This window comes from Acanthaster planci, linkage group LG04 (genome assembly GCF_054643075.1).
Source record: "Acanthaster planci isolate LZ-2023a linkage group LG04, COTS_SCS, whole genome shotgun sequence".
NCBI lineage: Eukaryota > Metazoa > Echinodermata > Asteroidea > Valvatida > Acanthasteridae > Acanthaster > Acanthaster planci.
This window is the reverse complement of record NC_141780.1, coordinates 3,645,440-3,665,770: the sequence shown is the minus strand read 5'-3', so window position 1 is coordinate 3,665,770 and position 20,331 is coordinate 3,645,440. Positions and strand designations below refer to the sequence as shown.

General features: G+C 42.9%; 2 protein-coding genes across 3 annotated transcripts; one reads left to right on the top strand and one right to left on the bottom strand.

Moving 5' to 3' along the window:
- The first annotated feature begins 1,306 nt into the window (after positions 1 to 1,306).
- LOC110974323 (ADP-ribosylation factor 4-like) lies at positions 1,307 to 11,453 on the top strand. 2 transcript variants are annotated; one of them, XM_022225893.2, is made up of 7 exons: positions 1,307 to 1,582; positions 4,438 to 4,518; positions 5,335 to 5,444; positions 6,108 to 6,179; positions 6,681 to 6,806; positions 7,465 to 7,594; positions 10,250 to 11,453. In XM_022225893.2, the coding sequence occupies exons 1-6, from the start codon at positions 1,516 to 1,518 to the stop codon at positions 7,552 to 7,554; spliced, it is 546 nt and encodes a 181-aa protein (XP_022081585.1). In that variant the 5' UTR covers positions 1,307 to 1,515; the 3' UTR covers positions 7,555 to 7,594; positions 10,250 to 11,453. The 2 variants fall into 2 exon arrangements, with proteins under 2 accessions (XP_022081585.1, XP_022081584.1); XM_022225892.2 differs by having other exon boundaries at positions 7,465 to 11,453.
- On the bottom strand, positions 9,639 to 20,255 carry LOC110974320 (protein FAM50A-like). The gene is made up of 13 exons (XM_022225889.2): positions 20,039 to 20,255; positions 19,244 to 19,331; positions 18,409 to 18,505; positions 17,647 to 17,747; positions 17,463 to 17,545; positions 17,004 to 17,070; positions 16,055 to 16,116; positions 15,431 to 15,507; positions 15,170 to 15,224; positions 14,864 to 14,912; positions 14,015 to 14,085; positions 13,059 to 13,169; positions 9,639 to 12,162 (listed from the first exon to the last, which is right to left on the bottom strand). The coding sequence occupies exons 1-13, from the start codon at positions 20,147 to 20,149 to the stop codon at positions 12,154 to 12,156; spliced, it is 981 nt and encodes a 326-aa protein (XP_022081581.1). The 5' UTR covers positions 20,150 to 20,255; the 3' UTR covers positions 9,639 to 12,153.
- Positions 20,256 to 20,331: the final 76 nt, after the last annotated feature.

Here is a 20,331-nt window from a genome sequence, read left to right as displayed (position 1 = left end):
CTTCAATGGGGCCTGAATTAGTTTAGTGCACCCTAAGGGGTACGGTAATTCTCAGGTGTTAACGGATGATATTTGAAGAAATTTCTCTCCAGAAAAATTCAACCCTCAAAGCAGTCACGTGGTCATGGTGTAAACGGGAAAACTGTCCCCCCGTAAACCCCGTGCTACGTCAGATGTCTATCACCCAGACCGTGATTCAAACTGTTTTCGCACAACGTATTGACAGACACCGTGCTTTTTCTAGAATGCTCGTTAAGTCAAAACACGGTGATGGGATGAGGAGGGCTATCCTGAGCGCGGTATCCATGGCGACTGAGTCGTACGCGCCCATGTTGTAATTGTCTGAATTTACTGTGCCCGAGGGCTAGCGATAATAGCTAACGGTGACTTGAAGCGTACGTGGACGCTATTGTGGAACTCCTTTTGACATTGCTCGGGTGCTGCGGCGTGGCGATGTGGCATGATGCCAGAGTAGAGATTCGGGCGATCGTTTTCCTTCCATTACACAAGTCAGAGCTACACTGCGCCGGAACCCGAGACTGAGAATTAAGCCTGTTTTCCAAATTGTCGTTTGCAAAGCAGACTGCAATTATTTTTCATTCCTTTGCCCAGGGTAATGAGAGAAAAAAAAGCTTGGTGAGGGAAAACAATCCAAAAGTGATGCGGTGTTGACCAAGCTTTCAGGTGGACGGACTCCTGAAATTCGCAAGGAATCGCAGTTACCGCCGGCTTCCAGAAAGGATTCTTCTGGGGTCTCGGGGTCGAGTCCCAGCCCACTGCACTTCCTCCCTGCCCATCCATGTTACCCCAAAAGGGTAAAGCGGCCATGCAAGGGAGGAACGAGACAAGCCCCTAAGCCCTGCGACCGCCGAGTCGGCCATGCGTCTTGAACCTGTACTAAGGCGCTCACCTGGCTCGGACTCAAGGCTTCCCATCCTGAGCAATTTGGACCCATTTAGGTCCAAAAATGGCACTATTTGAACCATTTTTCAGAGGGATGCATTTTCAAAAGGGCTACCTTTCCTCGCCGTGAAATTTCCTTCATTTTAGGGGTTGTCTTCCTTGGGTATTTCTCAAAAACTCATTGGTCAACCCACTAAACATTGAAGGGAATATGAAATAGGACATGTCGAACATTGTTTTTCTATGCAGCCTGAATACGTGTGAGAGTTGTAAGCATTTAAACAAAAAATATTTGTGAAGTATGTGGAATTATCACCTGTTGGCTATGGGAATTTATATGCTACGGTGCACCCGTAATGGAGATCATGGATGTAAACCCACTATAGCGCCCTCCTTTGGTTTGGCAGCGCAATGTGACGTCATTCATGGGCCAACGTTAGCACGGATTACGTGGCAGTGGAATTGCACTATTGGAAATCGAGTAAAATTTTCCGTTTTTAACAAAACTTCCAGCAGTACAAACACATCTAGTGGAATCCATTCAAACTATTTCAATCTTAATCAGTACAACTGTAAAGTTTCAGTCGATCGTTGGAGAGGAAGCACTTCAAAATGGGCCTTGCGATATCGGGTCTGTTCAACAGAATTTTTGGCAAGAAACAAATGAGGATATTGATGGGTAAGAATCTTAGAAAGGCAACACCGTACACTTAAATACATGTACATTTAATTGGGCTTAGATTTATTGTTGCTTGGATAGTAGTTTAAAAATTGATGATAAATACTTTGAGTCAAAGCTGTTCAGTTATTTGTAAGGCATATCAGCAAAAGTTTTCACATTTCCCCCACTGCAGCTGCTCATATCATTTGGTCATGCATGATTACTCACTCGGCCTAGTAGCCTAACTAGTGTGGCACAGACTCTCACTCCCGATCCATCCTTAGCCACACATCCGTATGCACAATTTCGTGTCGGTGTGTTGAACATTTCGGCGCATCCACTTATCATCGTGGGCGCAATTTCTTTTGCACACGAACATGATTCTTGACCTTTCCGCTTTCTAAAAGTCGCCATCTTTAAAATAAGGTCGTTGAGCATTATGTCACTTGACCCCTCATCGTCTCGAAGACTGTTCCATGTCAAGACATACACGGACTGAGCGATAAGATACTACATGTACCAATGGGCTCTTCCAAAACTTGGGCAGCAGTTTAGATGTCTTGACATGGAACAGCCGTCGAGACGATGAGGGGTCAAGTGACGTATTGTTCAACGATCTTATCTTAAAGATCGCGATTGAGAGAGCGAGCCCATTAGATTGAATGGATAAAGGCAAAACGACTGGAAAATACCTCAATAACGTGAGTGAAATCATTCAATACATGGTTTAGAAAGCGGAAAGGTCAAGATTCATGTTTGTGTGCAAAAGAAATTGCGCCCACGATGATAAGTGGGTGCGCCGAAATGTTTAATACGCTGACACGAAATTGCACATACAGATTTGTGGCTAAGGATGGATCGGGAGTGAGTCCGTGCCACACTAGTGGGGTTATAGGCCTAGTAGCCTAATTGCAAGCGTGGCAAGGCACAGCCCTTTGCCTAGGAATTAATAGGTCATTTATGATCTTGGAAAGATGGAAAGTGGAAAGAGTTCCATATATGGACAACACTAATTGTCCCTTAAAAGTTATAGCAGTCACCAAAAAGTGATAATGATACATCATAAAAAGTGCAATTTACATGTAGCTAAGAAATTCCGAAGCATGTACATGTAGTTACTACTTACAAAAACGCTTTGGTATTTTCTGACAAGCATAACAAGTCCCATAGGTCTGTGCACAGGGGTATCAAGTTTTTTCTGTGTACATGTATGGAACTGTTTCCCGTGGAATTTTGAACCCAGCTTTTAATTTTATTGTCACATTTCTTGCATTCAAAAATTCTACTTACTCGTTTCTCAACGTGCTCAATCCAATTTCCAAAGTGTTCCTGGTCAGTGCACGTCCCTATAAAATTTGGGGATGCTTAGGTTATGCACCATGCTACTGCTGTGCAGAGCTCAAATAATTCAGTGTTTTTAAGTCCGGCACAGCAACAGAGTTTGGCACCATTTGGCGTGGCAAATTGAATTCTGCATGGCAAGCCTTTATGCTCAACAGGATGTGCTGCGCTATCGTCGTTCCAAAGGGAAGTGGCATAGCTCTGTTCTATTTAAGTTTGGCATTAAGCCCAACTACCATGCTATTGCCATACTGTTGCCGCACTCATTTTAATTAAGTTTTGCACGGCCGGCAGCGGCATAAGAACTTTGACCGTTTTATCAACAATTGTCAGAAAAATCTGTCACCCACCAGTCTCAACGTGACTTGCACATGCATTAATATGTGAGATTAGTAGTCTGCCATTGTCATTTCTGTGTATTGGATTGACCATTTCTGGATGGCGGGATTTTCTCGTTTTCTTAGCATGGTAATATGGTGGCAGGGTGCTGTAGAGTGCCAAAATATGAAATCATTTGAACCAGGGAGTGTTTCAGAATGTAAACAGCTCAACCATTTACCAACTTGACTATTTACCATGTCATTGGCGCAGACAACTTGACTATGCAAGGCATGAGCACGATGGAGTGCAGTGCATTTAACATAGAGTACAGTGTACACATGTATGTGTCTTGAGCAGGCATGACGAGCAGGCATGACGAGCACTGGGACCTGGTGACCTAGCATGCTGAGGACCGGTGTGTTGGCAGCCCAACCAGCATGTTGCAAGGCCATTATGGCAATTTGGTATGCAAGGCGGCACAACACACTATCCGCCATGCACCAATGCCTGGGCCACACTGACGATCAGTTGCTTGTCTGCTGGTGTAGGAGATGGCAGAGTCGCAAAACCAGAGCCCATTCAATACTGTTGACAACTAGTGGCTTTCCCTTCTAATCCTTGGGCAAATTATGGCCACTTTTCACTTTCCAACATAAAAATACCGACTGTTTTATCATGTTGACGTGCGGGAATTACAAACAGCAACTGCAAAGTGTTCGGTAGGTTCTGATCACAAATTATTAGGAGCCAGGGACGATGTTCGGTTCAGCCGAATGTTCGGTACAGCGGTGTTCAATATAGAGGCGTTCCACTGTACACATCTGTGGCTGAGCTATAAATAGTGATACAATGCTTTAACTGTGTAAGAAATTCACAGGTAGTCGGGCTAAGTCAGCTACAGTGCACTTATTGATGTGTGACTGTGTACATAGATGTACATGTAGCTGTCTACGACAGGTTGTACATGTATCCGTTGGTGGCAGTGTACATGTATGCAAGTGTGACTGGGACTGAATGTAACAGATGTGCATTGAGTCATGGACATTGTCATTAGATGTAATCAGAACTTAAGAGCGCATGTTCAGTATAATAGAATCAACAGACCTTTTCATTTCATGACATCTTGATGCTGGCAAAGGGGTATATTTTATGGCAGTGACAAATGTGAAAATTGTAGTTTTTATTTCATCACATTTTGCTTGTTTTTCTAGTGGGACTTGATGCGGCTGGAAAGACCACAATTCTCTACAAACTCAAGCTTGGTGAGATAGTCACAACCATACCCACCATCGGTGAGTACAACAAGGAAGATGGGATTCCCATCTCCTCTGAAATACCTCTGTGGATAGCGAATGGTCAGTTTGTGTGACTGACCGTCAGTCTGTTAATCAACATCATGTCACAGGCTGTCGGTCTAACCCTCACCCTATTGCCTATTCTTTCGTATTCAAGGTTTGGGAAGACTTTTCTTGAAAAGGGGAAGCAAAGTTGGAGCTTTCCTAGTGGATCAACAAATCAATCAATTGTGGAGACTGAACTGATCACACCGATCTCTTCCTCTGATATGATATTGCTTTCCCTGTTTCTTGTCAAATCTGCACGATACAGACTACTGAGAAATAACATAGCTATCGGATATGTACATGTATCTAGCTTGACAATTCTTGCTTACCAATAAGTCAAGTATAATTATACAGAAACTAACGAGGCATACCAAATTTTATGTTGCCAGTGTCAGCTCGGTTTCCACCCCTACATTGAAACTCTCAAATTTAGTTCAGGAAATGAAGGCAATTCTATTGGCACTCAATTTTTTTCCTACAATGGAATGGGTTTTTAGTTGAGAATAGGGTTGCTTGAAAAAATCATACATTTGTATAGGTTCAAGCCTTTATCTGTATCAAGAAAAACAACAATTTTTTTCACTCTTTTTAGTATGTTGGGTGAAAATTGCTGGCTTTTTCCTTCCTCTTTAATGGGGCCCATCTGACCAAACTGTAAAGCTCTGTATGTATGGCATCCATCTGCGCTGTTTATCTGTATACAATATTATGCAGCCTTGGCACGACCTCGTCAAAACTCTCCTTTTTTCACGTTCCCTTGGCCAGGATTTAATGTTGAGTCAGTAGAATACAAGAATGTCAATTTCACCGTGTGGGACGTGGGCGGTCAAGACAAGATCAGACCCCTCTGGAGACATTACTTCACAAACACACAGGTATGCACGTCAAGCGACCTATCCTCCTTGTTTGTGTGTAAGGCCTTGGTTACAGCGGGCAATGGCATATGCACCTGCTTTGTAGAGGCCGTTATCTACAAGTAGCGGCTTCATCTATTATCCGTCGGTCCTCAGAGTAAAGGGCCCAACACTTACAAATAGGTCGGTGCCCCAAAATGGTGGCGAAGCCTAGATGTGTAAGTGGGGAATATAGTCGCTCCTCTGGCTGAAAATGTTTTGCCTGTGAAGGTGCATGAATTCTTTGTAATCCCCTCCCACTTTCAGCGCGTCATAATTCTTTACAGTTTGCCTTGCGCAAGTTTTCACAACGATCATCCATCCTTGATGTTGACCTCTTCTAAACCCTTTGCAGTTCTTATGTGTGATTAACTGCAGGCAACCAGCTGGGTTACTTCAAGATAATGTAATACACTCCACTTGTGCTCTCTGTCAGTTGATTACATGCAGAACTGGCCACATTCTTTACCCTTCAGACCAAAGCTCAGGTGTTATAATAAATTATAATGATACCAAACATAATGGAGGCTGACATCTCAAGAAGTTTGCAATTCTCAATGGAATTTGAAAGGATTCTTCAGTTTAAGGGTTGAACTGCCTTAAGCTGAAATACCGATGTTTCTAATGGACAGTTTTGTTCTCCAGGGATTAATCTTTGTAGTTGACAGCAACGACAAGGAGAGAGCAAAAGAGGCACAAGATGAACTTTCCAAAATGGTAAGAGACATCAATCAGCAATCTCCCACTCTCCACTGAAATCTTGGGTCGTGTTTGTTCCACTCGGATCTGGATCACGATCAGCAATTTGTCGTTAGTTTACGGACACCAAACCCCTCGTAGCGGATGGTGCGAACCAGTGTCAGGACCGCTCTTCAAGATCCAGGTTTGGGTGAAACAAACAGCCCTTGGTTTGTGTTTGGCTGGAGCTTCTTGGTAGTCTGCGACATTTAAGGAAAAAAAAATTATCTGAAAATGACAGGGCAGTGATTTGATGTAACATATCTGCATGATTTTGGGCCAGTCAATCATGTACACATGCACCTTGCCAGTAAAGACTGGATGTTCAGAAATGGGTTTTTTGAAGCATATTTTTGGGGGTTCCGGACAGCTCTAATTCCCCCCCCAGCACGTCCAAGTGAATGGTAGAGAGGGAAAAAAAAGACGTTGGTATGTATGGTATTTCAACTTTGACCTTTCGTTTCCATTGTTGTCGCTTAGTTGGAAGAAGACGAACTCCAGGACGCCATCCTGCTGGTCTTTGCCAACAAGCAGGACCTGCCTCACGCCATGTCCGTCAGCGAAGTGACAGAGAGCCTAGGCTTGAACACATTGAGAGGGAGACAGGTATGTTTGGAGCCTTGATCTGTTAAATGTCAGATATTCGGTTGATTATCAAATATATGCCAGTATTTAGTTTCAAACTCTAATATTCAAAGGCTATAAATCAATAAAATGAAAAGGGAAAATTCTATTTAATGATTACCTTTCATCAGTTATCATTTTAGACAAGGCCCAGACTGGATCATGTGAGTGGTCCGTAAAAGCATGTTCTCATTCGTTGCATATCACGTCAGCTATGAGCGATATAAAATCTATTTCACATGCACAATTGGAAACGGATGCAGCAAATTGTTTTTAGCACTGACATTGGTGTCGATGTTTGACACATAGTCTCAGTCTGTCATTCCAATTCTGCGCAGTTTTGTAGTCGAGTTTGTGACAGACACACAAGTCCTTTGAGTAGACTGGTCCTAGCAGAGTGAACAGGGACGACGGAATGTTTTTGTCACAGGTCATTTGAACAGCTTGCAACATAGCTAAGACTGGATGATTTGTGGTGAACTCACAGGGACATGTGATGGGCTCGACCACAACACCGAGTCGAGGGCCACTCCATTTTACTCAGAGTTCACTCTCATATCACAGAAGTCTGCAGTTGTTCAATGTAACCTCCCAAATTTATGTCACGTTTCCTTCTTTTCATTTATTTCCTGTGTTACAGTGGTACGTCCAAGCAGCGTGTGCGACGCAAGGCACCGGACTCTACGAAGGCCTAGACTGGTTATCAGAGAAGCTGGCCGCAGCCAACTAGTTTCCGTTGCCGCTCCTTTTCTTAAATGTTGTGTCCAAATGTCAGTATATCCTTGTAAAGCTCACTTCTGTACAAAATGGCTCTCATTCTGAGGGTGACTTTAAATTTTCCTCGTTCTTTTGTTAGTGCTTAATATGTGTCAGAGGCCATGTCAACCCTGCACCTCTGAGATCTTCAAAAGTCACAAGATTTCAGGGGAGGGAAGGGTTGTTGTAGGACTGCTGCCCTGCTATTGATTTCCACAGTAACCCGATGCCCCTTGAAAGAAAAAATGAAGAATATGCCCTTTGATTCTGCACGAGAGAGCTTGGAGGGTTTCTAGCCAGAACAAATGGGACGAGGGATTTGTTTGTTGTTTTTTTTTGAGAAAAATAGGCCTTGTGTTGTGTGCACAGATTCGCCCACTTCAGACAAAGCACCGAGTGTTGGTCAGAGGCACGGAATCGTTGTTTCGGCAGTGCATATTGTGCAACCCTTTATCTTTAGGGCAAGGGTTTGTTTCGACACAGTACACAAGCAAGTTTCGTTTCCTTGCTTGCCATCCGCTTGTCTCTCAATGGACTGGCTGTGGCCAGGAGGAACACTTACTCCCATGGGAGATAGCTTCAGCCTGCTGGCCAGTGGCTGCCATAATTCCAACCTAGCCAGAGGTGGTTCCTCTCATGACGTTGGGCCTCGTAGCACCCCCTACAGTCACCGTACAAACCTAACCTGGGGGCCAACTTCACAGCGCTGCTCAAGGAAAAAATTTGTTAAAGCGTGAAAAAACCTTGCTTGACAAATCAGGTTACCAGCCCAAAGTTCCTGTGATCTATATTGTTCTAGAATAGTATTTACCAGTTTTTTGGTTAGCATGACAATCACATGGAGTTTGAGCTGGTCATCTTTGTTTATTAAGCAAGTTTTATTAAACAAATTCTGGGCTTAAGCAGCTCCATGAAGTTGGCCCAGTAGTAGGAACCTGTACCCTATCAATTTACTGAAGCAGGTGTCCCCCATTGTTTCATTTTGAGTTGCTCGTTCAGCAGAAGCCAACAAAATTTGCCAACAGTAGTTGTAATGTTACCTCCACTTTTGGTATCTGCCTTCAATTTCTGTGACCATGTGGAACTCTCGTCAACTAGTTTATTTGAATTGCATGCAAATTCTCACAGGAACCAAGGACAGCCTTGAAAGGACTAATTTGCATGTGTCCTGTAGATTCTCGTCAAAGCCGTAGAGTGCATACATTTTTATACAGTGTATATCTCACATTACCCTGAACACAGACAGAAGTCTTCAGTCTGTGTTGTCGAATTGTTTCACAGCTACTGAACAAGAGTTTTACAATTCCTAAAATTGAAACCAAGTAGACGGAGATACCATTTATTCTAAAAAGGAGAGTTTGGTTTGACTCAGTGACAGCCTCCCCAACCATTTTGGGGGCGGAGCAAGGAAGAGGTGGCAGCGTTAACAGAAGTGCATTGAGTTTCACGATGGATAATTTCTGTCCTTAAAAACTGTAAGAATAATGTAACTGTAGTTATTCGTGTCGGTGAACTCGTCCTTTCAAGGAGCAAGAGCGCGGCATCTTTTTGGTTTTGCTATTACAAGTTTATTTTTGTTATTTAGATGTTAAGGGAAACCCTGGTGTATGTTGCACCACGAGGGCAATTTTTGAAGTTAGTCCTATTTATTGTGCTGAAGGAATCATCTGTGTACACGATTTCTGTTCATTTGAAGGGGGGGTTTAGTTGTGTTTAACTATTTTAATGTACATTTCATGAAATCTTGGCTTCTTATTCCTCCTGTTTAAATTCCTGTGTTTAAATGTTCAGCAGCTTTCTACATGGCTTGAAAACCTCTGGTGTTAAATTCTTCAGCACAAAAACATCGAAGATCTTGACCCCTGTACTGTGTCCCTCTTTTCTCTCCAGATTCCACAGTGAAACGACACAACAGGAATAATCAAATGTGTCCCTGGCTAAAAGAAAAAAAAAAGCAAATCTGATATTTGAGTGCACAGTCTGAAAGGACACAGTGCCCATGGAATTCCAGTCTCAGTACAAGTCTGAACTTATGTACGAGAAATCAAACATGTTAAGGGGCACTGAAGGCCAAGACGCAGGGCACTGGGACAAGCAAAAGTGATTTACAAGTGTTCACGTGGAGGTTCATTAGAGACCACATTTGCAGCATGTCATGAGAAAATCATTGAAAATGGTGCCTCCTTTTGCATCATAGGAACTAGAACTATCAGCGCAAGGGTCCGGGTTCCTTGAAATATAGGAACGCAAAGGGACAGAGGAAGCCATGGCCGTCCGTGTGCCAACATTCTCCTGTATTGCAGTGAACATAGGTTGGCCGTTGCAAGTGCTTGGCAGTGTTGAAGTGGAGACCTTTGAAGACCAACACGAGACATCCTGCATGAATTCAGATGACAAGCTACCTGTATTCAAACTCCAGCAAAAGCATTCCTTTGTCATCGTTCACCCTGTTCCCTTGTGACTGGTCTCGCAAAGGTCAGGCTACAGCACTGGCACATTTGGCTGGACACTTGCAAAAGAGATCAGTACGCTTGTTTGGCGCAGGAGTAATGAATATTTACGGTCGTACCTCGTTAATAAGAGCAGGGTTAATGCAAGATTCTGCTAACAAGGAAATGTTCAGGTCCTAATCCTTTGTTTTTCATTGTTTTCATTCTTGATAATACAAGGTTCCTGTTATAACGAGGTAATTTGCCAAGTCAGAACAACCGCTTATTAACGAGCTTCAACTGTACTAGGCTCCGAACAGCATATGCGTGTACGTCATACCACAGGTTAAGACTGGAGAATAGTTGAACAGACTGCAGGATGGTGAGATGTCAACCATTGCGTTGTAAATCGGACCCCTCCAAAGCAAACGATCAATGGATAAGCATAATTAAAACTTGCTCCGAGTATCCTTGTTAATTCTGAGGAGGACCATTTCCCACAGAATGTTTAGGGCATGTACACGCTCCCAAGAGCAACTGCAAGGCTTTGGTTTTCAGTGGATGAAAAATTTGAGATTTCTGAGGATAGCTACTCTTTTCAAGGCCACAGCTTTTCAAACGACTTCAGATCGTGTTGTCCACTTTCCATTTTAATAGCAGAGACTTTGCGATTTTTTTTTTTATGTGTCGTATACGACTCAAAAAAGAACAACTTGTGTAATTTACTTCCACAACGTACGAATTAATGTAATGTATAAATAAAGGCCTCTGGGTTTGTTTTCTTCAATACTTCTAGCACATGTAGTTGTCAGAGTGTAAAGGATGCATGACTATTTAGTGACTGCTGCTGCAATCAAGAGAAACAGTTCCATATTTAAGAGGAACTGGCTGTGAAAAATGTGTATTTGGCGTGGACAAGTTTCATGAATCCCATCTTGTCACATGTACATTCCATGTTTTTCAAAGAGCCACAAGAAAGACACTACAGACAGTGATTCTTTGTTTTTAAATATGATCCCTCCTGTGTACTGTAGCATCTTTACCAAATGTCGCACCATCAATCTCATGTACATGAGTGATACTACATTTTCCGGGCCAACTTCGGAGAATGCCCCGTTGTTTTGTCAATGTTAAAAAAAAAACCAAAATGACGCTGTAGATAATAGCCTGTGCTAATAAACTGACAAACTAGAAATCCTGTCGAAATTTGCACCCAAAATTACTTGGTGTCAGTACCAATGAGTATACTAATATACGTTAAATACATGTACATGTGAAATTTACAGATTTGTGCATTTACAATTTTCTGAAAGGTTTGGCTGGTGCATCTGGTTCAGGTAACTTTTGAACAAGACGACTTGTGTAAACCAACAGGTTTTTTTTGGTTTTGTTCTTGTTTTTTGCAAATAAAATGGTAGTTTTAACCTGTCCGACAGGAAACTGAGCACAGTTTTGTAATACAGTACTTGGTTAATAAATTCCCAAGTTTATCTCCATTTGCTTCATGCCTCACTGGAGTTTCCGCCCATAACCACAGCACGCGCCCACCCCCGGATTGTTTAACCCCCGTCTGGCCCACAGACACTGCACCAGGCTGGAGCGGAGCAGCTGAGCTGCCGCACACCTCAAGTAACCGTACCCGCACCTCTGGACATCCAAATTTCTCCATCGTGAAGGCCACCAGGGCTTTAAGGACCGACTCCTTGTAACATGTACCTGTCCACTAAAGTTGACCCAGTTTAAGTCAACGCTGAATTTGGAGCATCACTGTATTTACGTGAAAGTAACAGTTCCACTGTTACTCTAAAACTATTTGAGAGACATTTGGTGTAGCACACGAGGGTACGTACTTGAAGACAGGAACTGCACACATATTGAAGACATGAATGAAGACACCAACAGGAACTGTTCTCAATAGCTAGATATCCAGTTTGGCTGGGTCCATAAATGTGAAGTTACACTTCAAAAAAGTTGAGAACCTCCTCCATTTCATTTGTAGTAGACCACATCAGGAAGAGAGACGTCGGTCCATGTACTAATGTCTTCCTGAAGATGCTTGAGACTGAGTTTCCAAACACACTTGTCTTCACTGGGGATGCTGCAAGGTGACCAGATCCCGAAATGTCCCTACGTTTATCCTCAACTCACTTGATCTGCGAGTTAAAATTGTGAGAAACAACCTGAAAGTGAATTCAAGGTTTTTCAGCAGCATGTTATTTGTTAGTTCACAACGGAGTGGCTAACAATATCAACAGACAGCTCAAGTAAATGGCCTTAATTGCAGGTCGGCTGTCTTGATTAAGCCACTCGAGAGTTAAATTTGAATAAAATCTGGTACACTGTGTTATCTGATTGCACAGAAACGTAACAATTTGAATTCCCCAGACTAAAGACACTGTTGCTATGCCTCGTAATTCGGGGCAAGCTTTTGCATAGCGACCACCATCACTGGACTGGACTGGTTCCTTTGTGCCATTCTCATCCACTGAGAACAGTGTATTGTTGCAAGGCATCTCTTATGTAACTAAGCAAAAGCTTGCCCCGAATCACGAATTATAGCAACAGTGGTTTTTAGTATGGAGAATTCAAGCTGTTATGTTCATGTGAATTTAAATAACTCAGTGTACCAGATTTTATTCAAATTTAACTCGCAAATGGCTTATTAAAAGCGAGGAACTCCTTGTACATTTTTTTCAAAAAATTAACATTTGGGAGAGAAGATGATGCAGTAGAGGTGAATGTTTGAGTAACCTTCCGTGTCTTCTGATGGGTAGTTCCAAATGATGGATAAAAAGTCATGTGCTCTTTATTGTCCAAATGAAAAGCTTTTCTTAGAGTGAGGCTGGAAGTACAGCAAAAGTAATCAGGCTCCAGTCCTTTTTAGAGTGTTCAATAAATGAAGTGGATTTGGGAAACCTAATTCCAAAATGCCCATCTTGTGAGTAAAGCCCACGGAATCTGAGTTGCTTTTTATCCAATTTTTTAATCGTTTAATCAGTGTACACAAAGTTCGATCTCTAAATCGGTGCAAGGAAGCATTTGGACTCACCGTGTACTTGTCCCACTTCTTTTCTGGGTCGTAGGGCTCCCAGCGGCTGGCAGGGAAGATGTGCTTGTTGCGTTCAAACCAGCTCCTCAGCACCACCTTACCTGCATGAGACTGGAAGGCAAGAAGGTCAGAAGCTGTGACGCTGAAATGTTACACTGAAATTTGGCCAAGGGATGGTTCATTTTGATACCACTCGGTCAACCAGTCAGTGTCATACAGGCCCATCATGATAAAGCCAGGTTCTCTGGGGCAACGGTTCACTTGCAGCCGTGAATTATAAGACAAGAACTGAGGAGTGTATGTGAACCATCTAACTGAAAGGGCATGGTTAAAGAAAAGACCAGCAATTCAAGTGATCATGTGGCCATTTATTCTTCAATGAGCCCCGAGCTGGCCCAATAGAGGGCGCCAATATTCTAGCAACGGCAGCTCCTTTGATCGTAACTGCACTGGTTCACAGATGACAAGGAAATGCAAGCAATGCCGGCACGTCCCTACCAGCAAAATAACACTCCCGACCAACGTGGCTTTTTTCAACCAATGTGGGAGTGCTTCTGCTCAAGTTGGATAGGCAAGATCACACTCACTCTGCTGCCCCCCCCCGAAAAATATCATTGAATATAGGAAACGGTTTAGGGGCATTTTACTCAGTTTTTGTTTACTAACATCATCAGCTAGCCATAATCTTCCGACCCCTTTCTACACTGGCTTCTTTAGACAAACGACCAGATTCCTTCTATCAGTCTATCCAGACACCATATTCCCAAGTAATATACCCATCAATGAGTCGGTCTGGTATTTCAAAAAGGCAAGGTCATTCCAAAGCAAAACATCCAAGGTCAAGCTAGCTCAAGCATGTTCAGTGTGTGCGAGTCACAGTATGGTGGCAGGGGCCAATGTGGTGCAAACAGACTGGAGGTTTTGAACCTCCCCCCCCCGAGCCTTCACAACCATACCTCATCCTTCTCAACAGACGCGTCGTTTGTCAGCCTGATGTCGTCGTGGACATCAAAGCTAAAGAGTGGACCTAGGTAAGACAAAGATACATTCTTGCTCGTTACTTTTTTCATTCTTACTTCTGAAAGTTAGCATTTACGGAGTAACTGACTGTTATGGACTGGATATTATGGCAAGATTTTGACTCTTGAGCATCTCAAAACTTGACCAAATGGGGACAGCCAACTTTGCTCTTCTCTTACAGCACATTTTTTATAATTTTATTGAGGAGGTAATCATCCCTATTTGCAGCCCCCAAGGTTGAAGTACAGAGGATCAGACACAATGTGGTTGAGCTGAGGCATCAACTCCAACAATTGTCACATTTTACTTAGACAGGGAGTGGTACATGATGTTGCAGTAAAAATATCAAACTTCAGAAAAATGACCCACTGTATTGAGAAACCTAAGCATCATGAGCGATTTGTCAAAGATACCAGGCACATTCTGGCCAGTTTCCTTGGGTATGAAATCACATACTGATTGGCCAATAGGCACCTTCCTTTGGTATGACATCACATACTGATTGGCCAATAGGCAGTTTCCCTGGGTATGACATCACATACTGATTGGCATAGCTGAATGCTTCCTCTTCTACAGAGGCACTACTGTTAACCTAATGACTTGCAAAACGAGCACATTTCCATCTTGTTTGTAAATGTGAAATGTCACACTTTCTATCAGTGCTTTCCGTTATCACTAATCTGTGTAAATGGGCCCTTTTTACAAACACAAATTTCAAGCCTTTGTACTCAGTGTCGTCTCTGAGTATTAAAACAGAAAAGGCTCAATATCGTATGTGATCTTACCACTTTTTCCACGGGCTTTTGTGACAATGAAATCGTAGAACGAATAATGCTGTGAATTAAACAAAGGCAAGAAACAAATCATCTCAATGAACATGTTACTGGAAGCTCAGTAAAGACAAACAGTTGAGAGCTGCTATGAAGATACTGTTTGATTTGTATGCCACATTACTAACTTAAACTAATAATTTGCAACTGACCGAGCTCATGACTGTCATCCAGGCGCTGGCGGAAAGATTTTGTGGATATGATCTGATGATTTTTCTACAGGTTTTTCCCAGGGTTTTTAATAAGTAACATTTGACTCACATGGGGTATAATTAAGTCTTCCTTGATGTACATCATCTGCTCCACTGTGACCGCCCTGCCAACGAAATAATTTGGGGGTTTAAAAATATAAAGAGATGACATCTGATGAACAACCATAAAAAAGGAGAAAAAAGGCCAACAGATACAGTGCATGTGGAGCTCTTGGCAAGGAGAGGGTGTCACCGTGCAATAAGAGAACGCAGAACACAAAAGATGAATGAAAAATGAAAAAAAAATGACTGGATTGATTTGGCATCTTACTTTAATTCATGGAAATCTTTCTTGAGCATCTCAAGACATTTCTGAAGAAACCTCTGCATGGTGTCCCCTTTCTTCATCTGGGAAAAACAAAAAATAGGCCAGGAAAGAAATGGATGACAGAGCAAATAAGATCGCACCTCAAGAGAACTATCCAACCATCACCAGCAGAATAGAGCTTTTACAATCAAAATTTTTTGTTGTAACAGGCATCTGGCAACCACAGTGAAATCTTCCCCGCGACCTCCTCATAATTACCACTTTCAATAAAAGAAGAATTTGGGCCAGCTGTCCCTGAGGATAGAGACAGTTTCAATCTTCTTCAGGCTATCCACTCTGACCAAGAAACCAGGACCCGGGGAGGGTGTGTTGGGAGGTCGAGGGTGTGGGGCAACACGGTGTGGGTGGACAGGTTCATGCGCACTCAGGACAGGCCATGCTGAGCAATGTGCGACCAATTGTAGGGTATTCGCAAGCACACCTGGTGCACGCTCAAGCTCACTTGATCAACTTCCCACCAGCCTGTCTCTTCCTTGCCACTGAGGGGGTGCCTCTAGTCAGAGCAAATCAGATTATCAACAAGTAATCAGCATTATCAAGTCTAGGAGCCAGACTGCTTGGATTTACCTTGACACTCCGTCTGTGACCAGAGCCGTCCCAGTAGCTGAAGGTGATTTCAATGTCCTCGTCTGCAATGAAATAAATGGCTAGAGATTTTGCCATTTCTCTTCTTCACACTGAATGCTTATTCCATCTTTCCTTTTGGTGAAAATGTGCTAGTATTTACAAAAGACCAGGGGCTGACTTCATGGACTGAACACAAAAGCTTGCTAAACATCAAAATCATTTGCTCCGCAAGAAACAGGTTACCAGTTACTCTGTCACACACTGTAGATCGTGACTGGTTCACAGCAGATCGTGCTTAGCACAGACCTTCCGTGGGCAATACTTTCTGACCAGCTGCTTTGTGAAAATGATCTCAAAACATAATCAGGGTTGTAGGTCTGCAGACACCTTTGCGACATCTTTACTGATCTAGGACTTTATTCCTAAAGTAGTAAACGAATTTGCAAACACAGTTTGGAACTTCAGCCTCATTTCAATAATATTTTGACCGAAAAGCTAAGCTGAATCATTCAAATCTGACAATGGGAAATTAACTATTGCCAAATCTTATTAAAAACATGAGGTATTGAGAACAGTAAAGATTTAATTTTAACCCAACCCTTCAAAAGATATTGGCTAGAAACTCAACCGAATGGACAGCATGCAACGGCAGTCCACGTATGAAGCCTGCCCAGTGCAACAGGATCCAACAGGTCAACTATCCCCAAGGCAAAACGGACTCGAATCTGAAGCCACCAGCCACCACAGAATATAACAGAGGCCATTTTGTAAAAAGGACTCCCTCCCACTTTCCAGAGGCCAGCAGCTTGTACCGCCGCCGTCTGGTGAGACATCAACACCTGTTGCACTTTGCTGCATCAGGCAGGGTTATGGCTAAACACACGGATGCTATTCACGACGCACAGCAAAAGTCTCCAATTTTGTTGTTGGTCACAACACTACGCCTTACTTTTTATCATCTCCTGTTTATCCTGCCATTCCTGTCTCAACTTTTCCCTCTCCCTGTTCTCTTCTTCCTGTGTGGAGAAAGCATTTGCAAATGCTCTGCCTGTTCAAGTCAATCACGTAGTACAAGAAAATGAGTAAAATCCCTCAGAGTTTGACTTTGCATAATGCATGGAATGTTCTTTGCAATTGCTTTTAAAAATCCCCACACTGAAAAAATTGATCGTTGTAAAAGCCAGCAAACATCTTTAGTCTTTCTCTGAGATCACAGGGAGTAATCTTATTCAAACGAGACCACAGAGATATCCGTGTATTATCTGAAATCAGTAACAATAAGCTTTGACGAGGCTTCTTGACAGCTTCTTTTTTTTTAAAACATACTGCAGCTAGAGTAACTCGAATGGGTTTCTTTAGCGTTTTGCGTTTGGATGCTCGGAGAAAAACCGCATAAATGTCCCCTGACCTCTCTTTCTCTGTCCGGTAGAAAGCTGGTGTCCACGTCAGGATTCTTGCCCAGTTTCTTCTTCTTGACCACTGGCTCAGGTTCTGATTACAAAAAAGAAGGGGGGTGGGTAGAGGACGAAGCATTTAAGGAAGAGACTCGAGACAAGGACAGAACTAATGCAATGTGGCAAACAAGCACCTACCAGGTTCGTCCTCATCGTTCTCCTCTCCATCTTCATCGAGGTTGAAGGAGAGCGTACTCGTGACTTTTTCCTTTTTCTTCTTCTTCCTCTTCTCCTTCTCTCTGTAACGCGACAAGAAATCGGTCCATTTCTTGGGGAATTGTGACTGCTTGAATACTTAGTGCCGCCCGATGGAACAAGAACCGTACTGCCTAGGTGCTACTGCTCACAAGAGAAGTGCTGTCTTTGGACTGTGGGATTGATTCACAGGACCGTGTTTGCACGCCCCCCCCTCCTTCCCCCGTTTATCCCAAGACAGCTCTTCCTCCATTTCGCAGCTAATATGGTTAACTGCACAGGATTTCACACCGGCTACAGCACTCCGAGGACGGCCAGCAAGTGAGATCAATGCGAGCTGACAAACAGCAAGAAATCTTGAAATAACCAGGGCATGCCGTGCAGTGACACACAGGGGAATGTTACGAGCTTTAGCTGGGAAAGTGTGGACAAGGTGCAATGCTATAGAGCAGTGCTTGATCACTCCATAATGGACTTGGGTGATATCAACCTTTTCCCATAGCATGCATCCATTGATTTGAGGCCCTCTAACAACAGCTCAGCAGTGTGGTGAATGACTCCTATTTGTTTTCTGCACAAATTTGGATTCTAAGGGTTGTGAAGTCCTCCTTCCAAGGACAAAGAACTACGCTTAAAATGGATGGCCAGAGATATATGTTCTAATTCTGAAATTTCTTTTGTAGCAGTGAGGATGACCATGCTTACACTTTCTCTTGGGAGCTTGAGGCCTTGGCGAGTTCCTTCTCGTGTTCTTGGACAAGAACTTCCCTCCGCGCTTTCATTTCATCCAACGTGACCAAACCTGTTTGATGGAAAACAAAGACACTCCAAGTGAAGCCTTTGAGCGATGCAACGGAAAGAACAAGATTAACATTCTGTACTGTGCATTATGGTCACAGGACTTGACAAGATTCAACAGCGTGAATAAGAGGGAATTTCGGCGGACTGAACAGGGCCTCTTGCAAATACTGTTTTCATACGGGGGCTTGATGACCCTTGAAAGCTACGTGGGTGCACAGAATGTGCCCCTGGCTTCCAGGACAGGTTTCTGGCAAAACGCCCCATGGTTAAGGATCTCTTCAGTTATTGCAAATGTCTCCACTCAGGATTGTTGCTGTTCATATTCCGACAACCTACCACTGGCAAAATATGGATTGACCATAACATCTCGCGGCACATACATCGTAACCTCCGTTACCTGCTCATGCAAAAATGTCTCACTCAATTTTGTAAAAATACCAAAAGGTAATTGAAAAAATTCCACTTATGACTGTACCACTCGTGTGGCTTTCCACATCGGCTTCCCCGCAAATATTGACTGTACACGTGTACAAAGAGTTCTTTTCAACTTGATACTAAACTATGGTACTTGTAGTAGGCTCCGTCTTTTATGCTGATTTGAAGGTGGGAAAGAGGCATTCAGCGTTTCTTATGGGTCATACATTAATGTAGCATTAAAAACAAAGAGAGTTACATGTGTACAACAGAGAGGCTGATTTTTTTTTGGGGGGGGGTGACTCTTTAGAGCAAGTCTCCTCACCTATAGTACTACTCTTGAGCTGTTGCTCCACAGCGTCATAATGCGCGGTGAACTTAGCGCTGATTGGTGCCACCTTGCTGAGATTTTCCTTCAGGAAAGCAATCCGAAATTAACATCTGTTCATTTCTTTATTTACATTGTTTATTTGGGGTCTTACAACCATACATTTGTCAAAGTGCCATATGTAGTATGCAGGTTTTTTTTTCAGTAAAAAGTGTCACTCTGAGACAGACATCCTCTATTGACCATGAATATTCAAGAGAGCTACGGTGTAGGACTCACCACTCTGCCTCTATGAGGGAGGGAGGTGGAAGAATGAGCCCCAAAAAACAAAATCTGATTTAGAACATGTTTTCTGTGAATTTGATCAATCAGAGGAACTAGTTTTGAAGTTTTTGGCCGATAAAGAGATCAAAGTCATCTGCGAACCGTGATCTAAAAATAGTTAAAAATTACATCATTGTTGCACAAACGAGCGGCGTATGCCTAGTCTGGCGTCACCGCCAGTTTCTGGTTTGGTCCCCGACCTGATTATACATGTTATATAATGTCCTATAACATGTAAAATGCAGCCGGGGAAAATATTTGAAGTACTTAGGTCTAGGCCTACTTTGAAAACTTTTCGAACTTTTCAGACAAGTTTCATGGGGATTGTGCATAAGGTGTCAAGTGATGTCTGTGTACATAACTTTCCATTCTGTTCAGTATTCCCATTTCCCTGGAGTAACAGCATGTTAATGCTATGTCGGAAATAGACAGAACATGGCTTAATGTAGCACATTCAGCAGTCTTCACCTGTTCGATTTTTTGTTTCAGTTTTTCCATATTTTCTTTCTGCTTGTCCCTCTTCTTAATGAGTTGCAGTGCACGGCCTGCCTCACTTGCTGCACCCTTGTACTCCGTCATTTTGGTGAATTTCCGCTTAAAATCAGAATAAAATCAATAATCTGACTAAAACTAAAGTTAACTTCCCGTCAAGCGTGTCAAGAAGCCTACAGTAGTGCGCCCTCTTGTGTTCATAAATCATGCATTATCGAGGTCGTGTCCCATTGGTCCTACGGCTGCGACTGTTAAGTATGTAGCTTGTA

What these genes read in the sequence shown, in the direction of transcription:
- LOC110974323 (XM_022225893.2), top strand. Translation starts at nt 1,516, where the DNA reads ATGGGCCTTGCGATATCGGGTCTGTTCAACAGAATTTTTGGCAAGAAA. An exon ending in CACAACCATACCCACCATCG is followed by an intron (nt 4,519 to 5,334) that starts GTGAGTACAACA and finishes TCCCTTGGCCAG; the next exon opens with GATTTAATGTTGAGTCAGTA. An exon ending in ATTACTTCACAAACACACAG is followed by an intron (nt 5,445 to 6,107) that starts GTATGCACGTCA and finishes TTTGTTCTCCAG; the next exon opens with GGATTAATCTTTGTAGTTGA.
- LOC110974320 (XM_022225889.2), bottom strand. Translation starts at nt 20,149, where the DNA reads ATGACGGAGTACAAGGGTGCAGCAAGTGAGGCAGGCCGTGCACTGCAA. An exon ending in TGAAACAAAAAATCGAACAG is followed by an intron (nt 19,332 to 20,038) that starts GTGAAGACTGCT and finishes GCTTTCCTGAAG; the next exon opens with GAAAATCTCAGCAAGGTGGC. An exon ending in TCAAGCTCCCAAGAGAAAGT is followed by an intron (nt 17,748 to 18,408) that starts GTAAGCATGGTC and finishes GTCGCGTTACAG; the next exon opens with AGAGAAGGAGAAGAGGAAGA.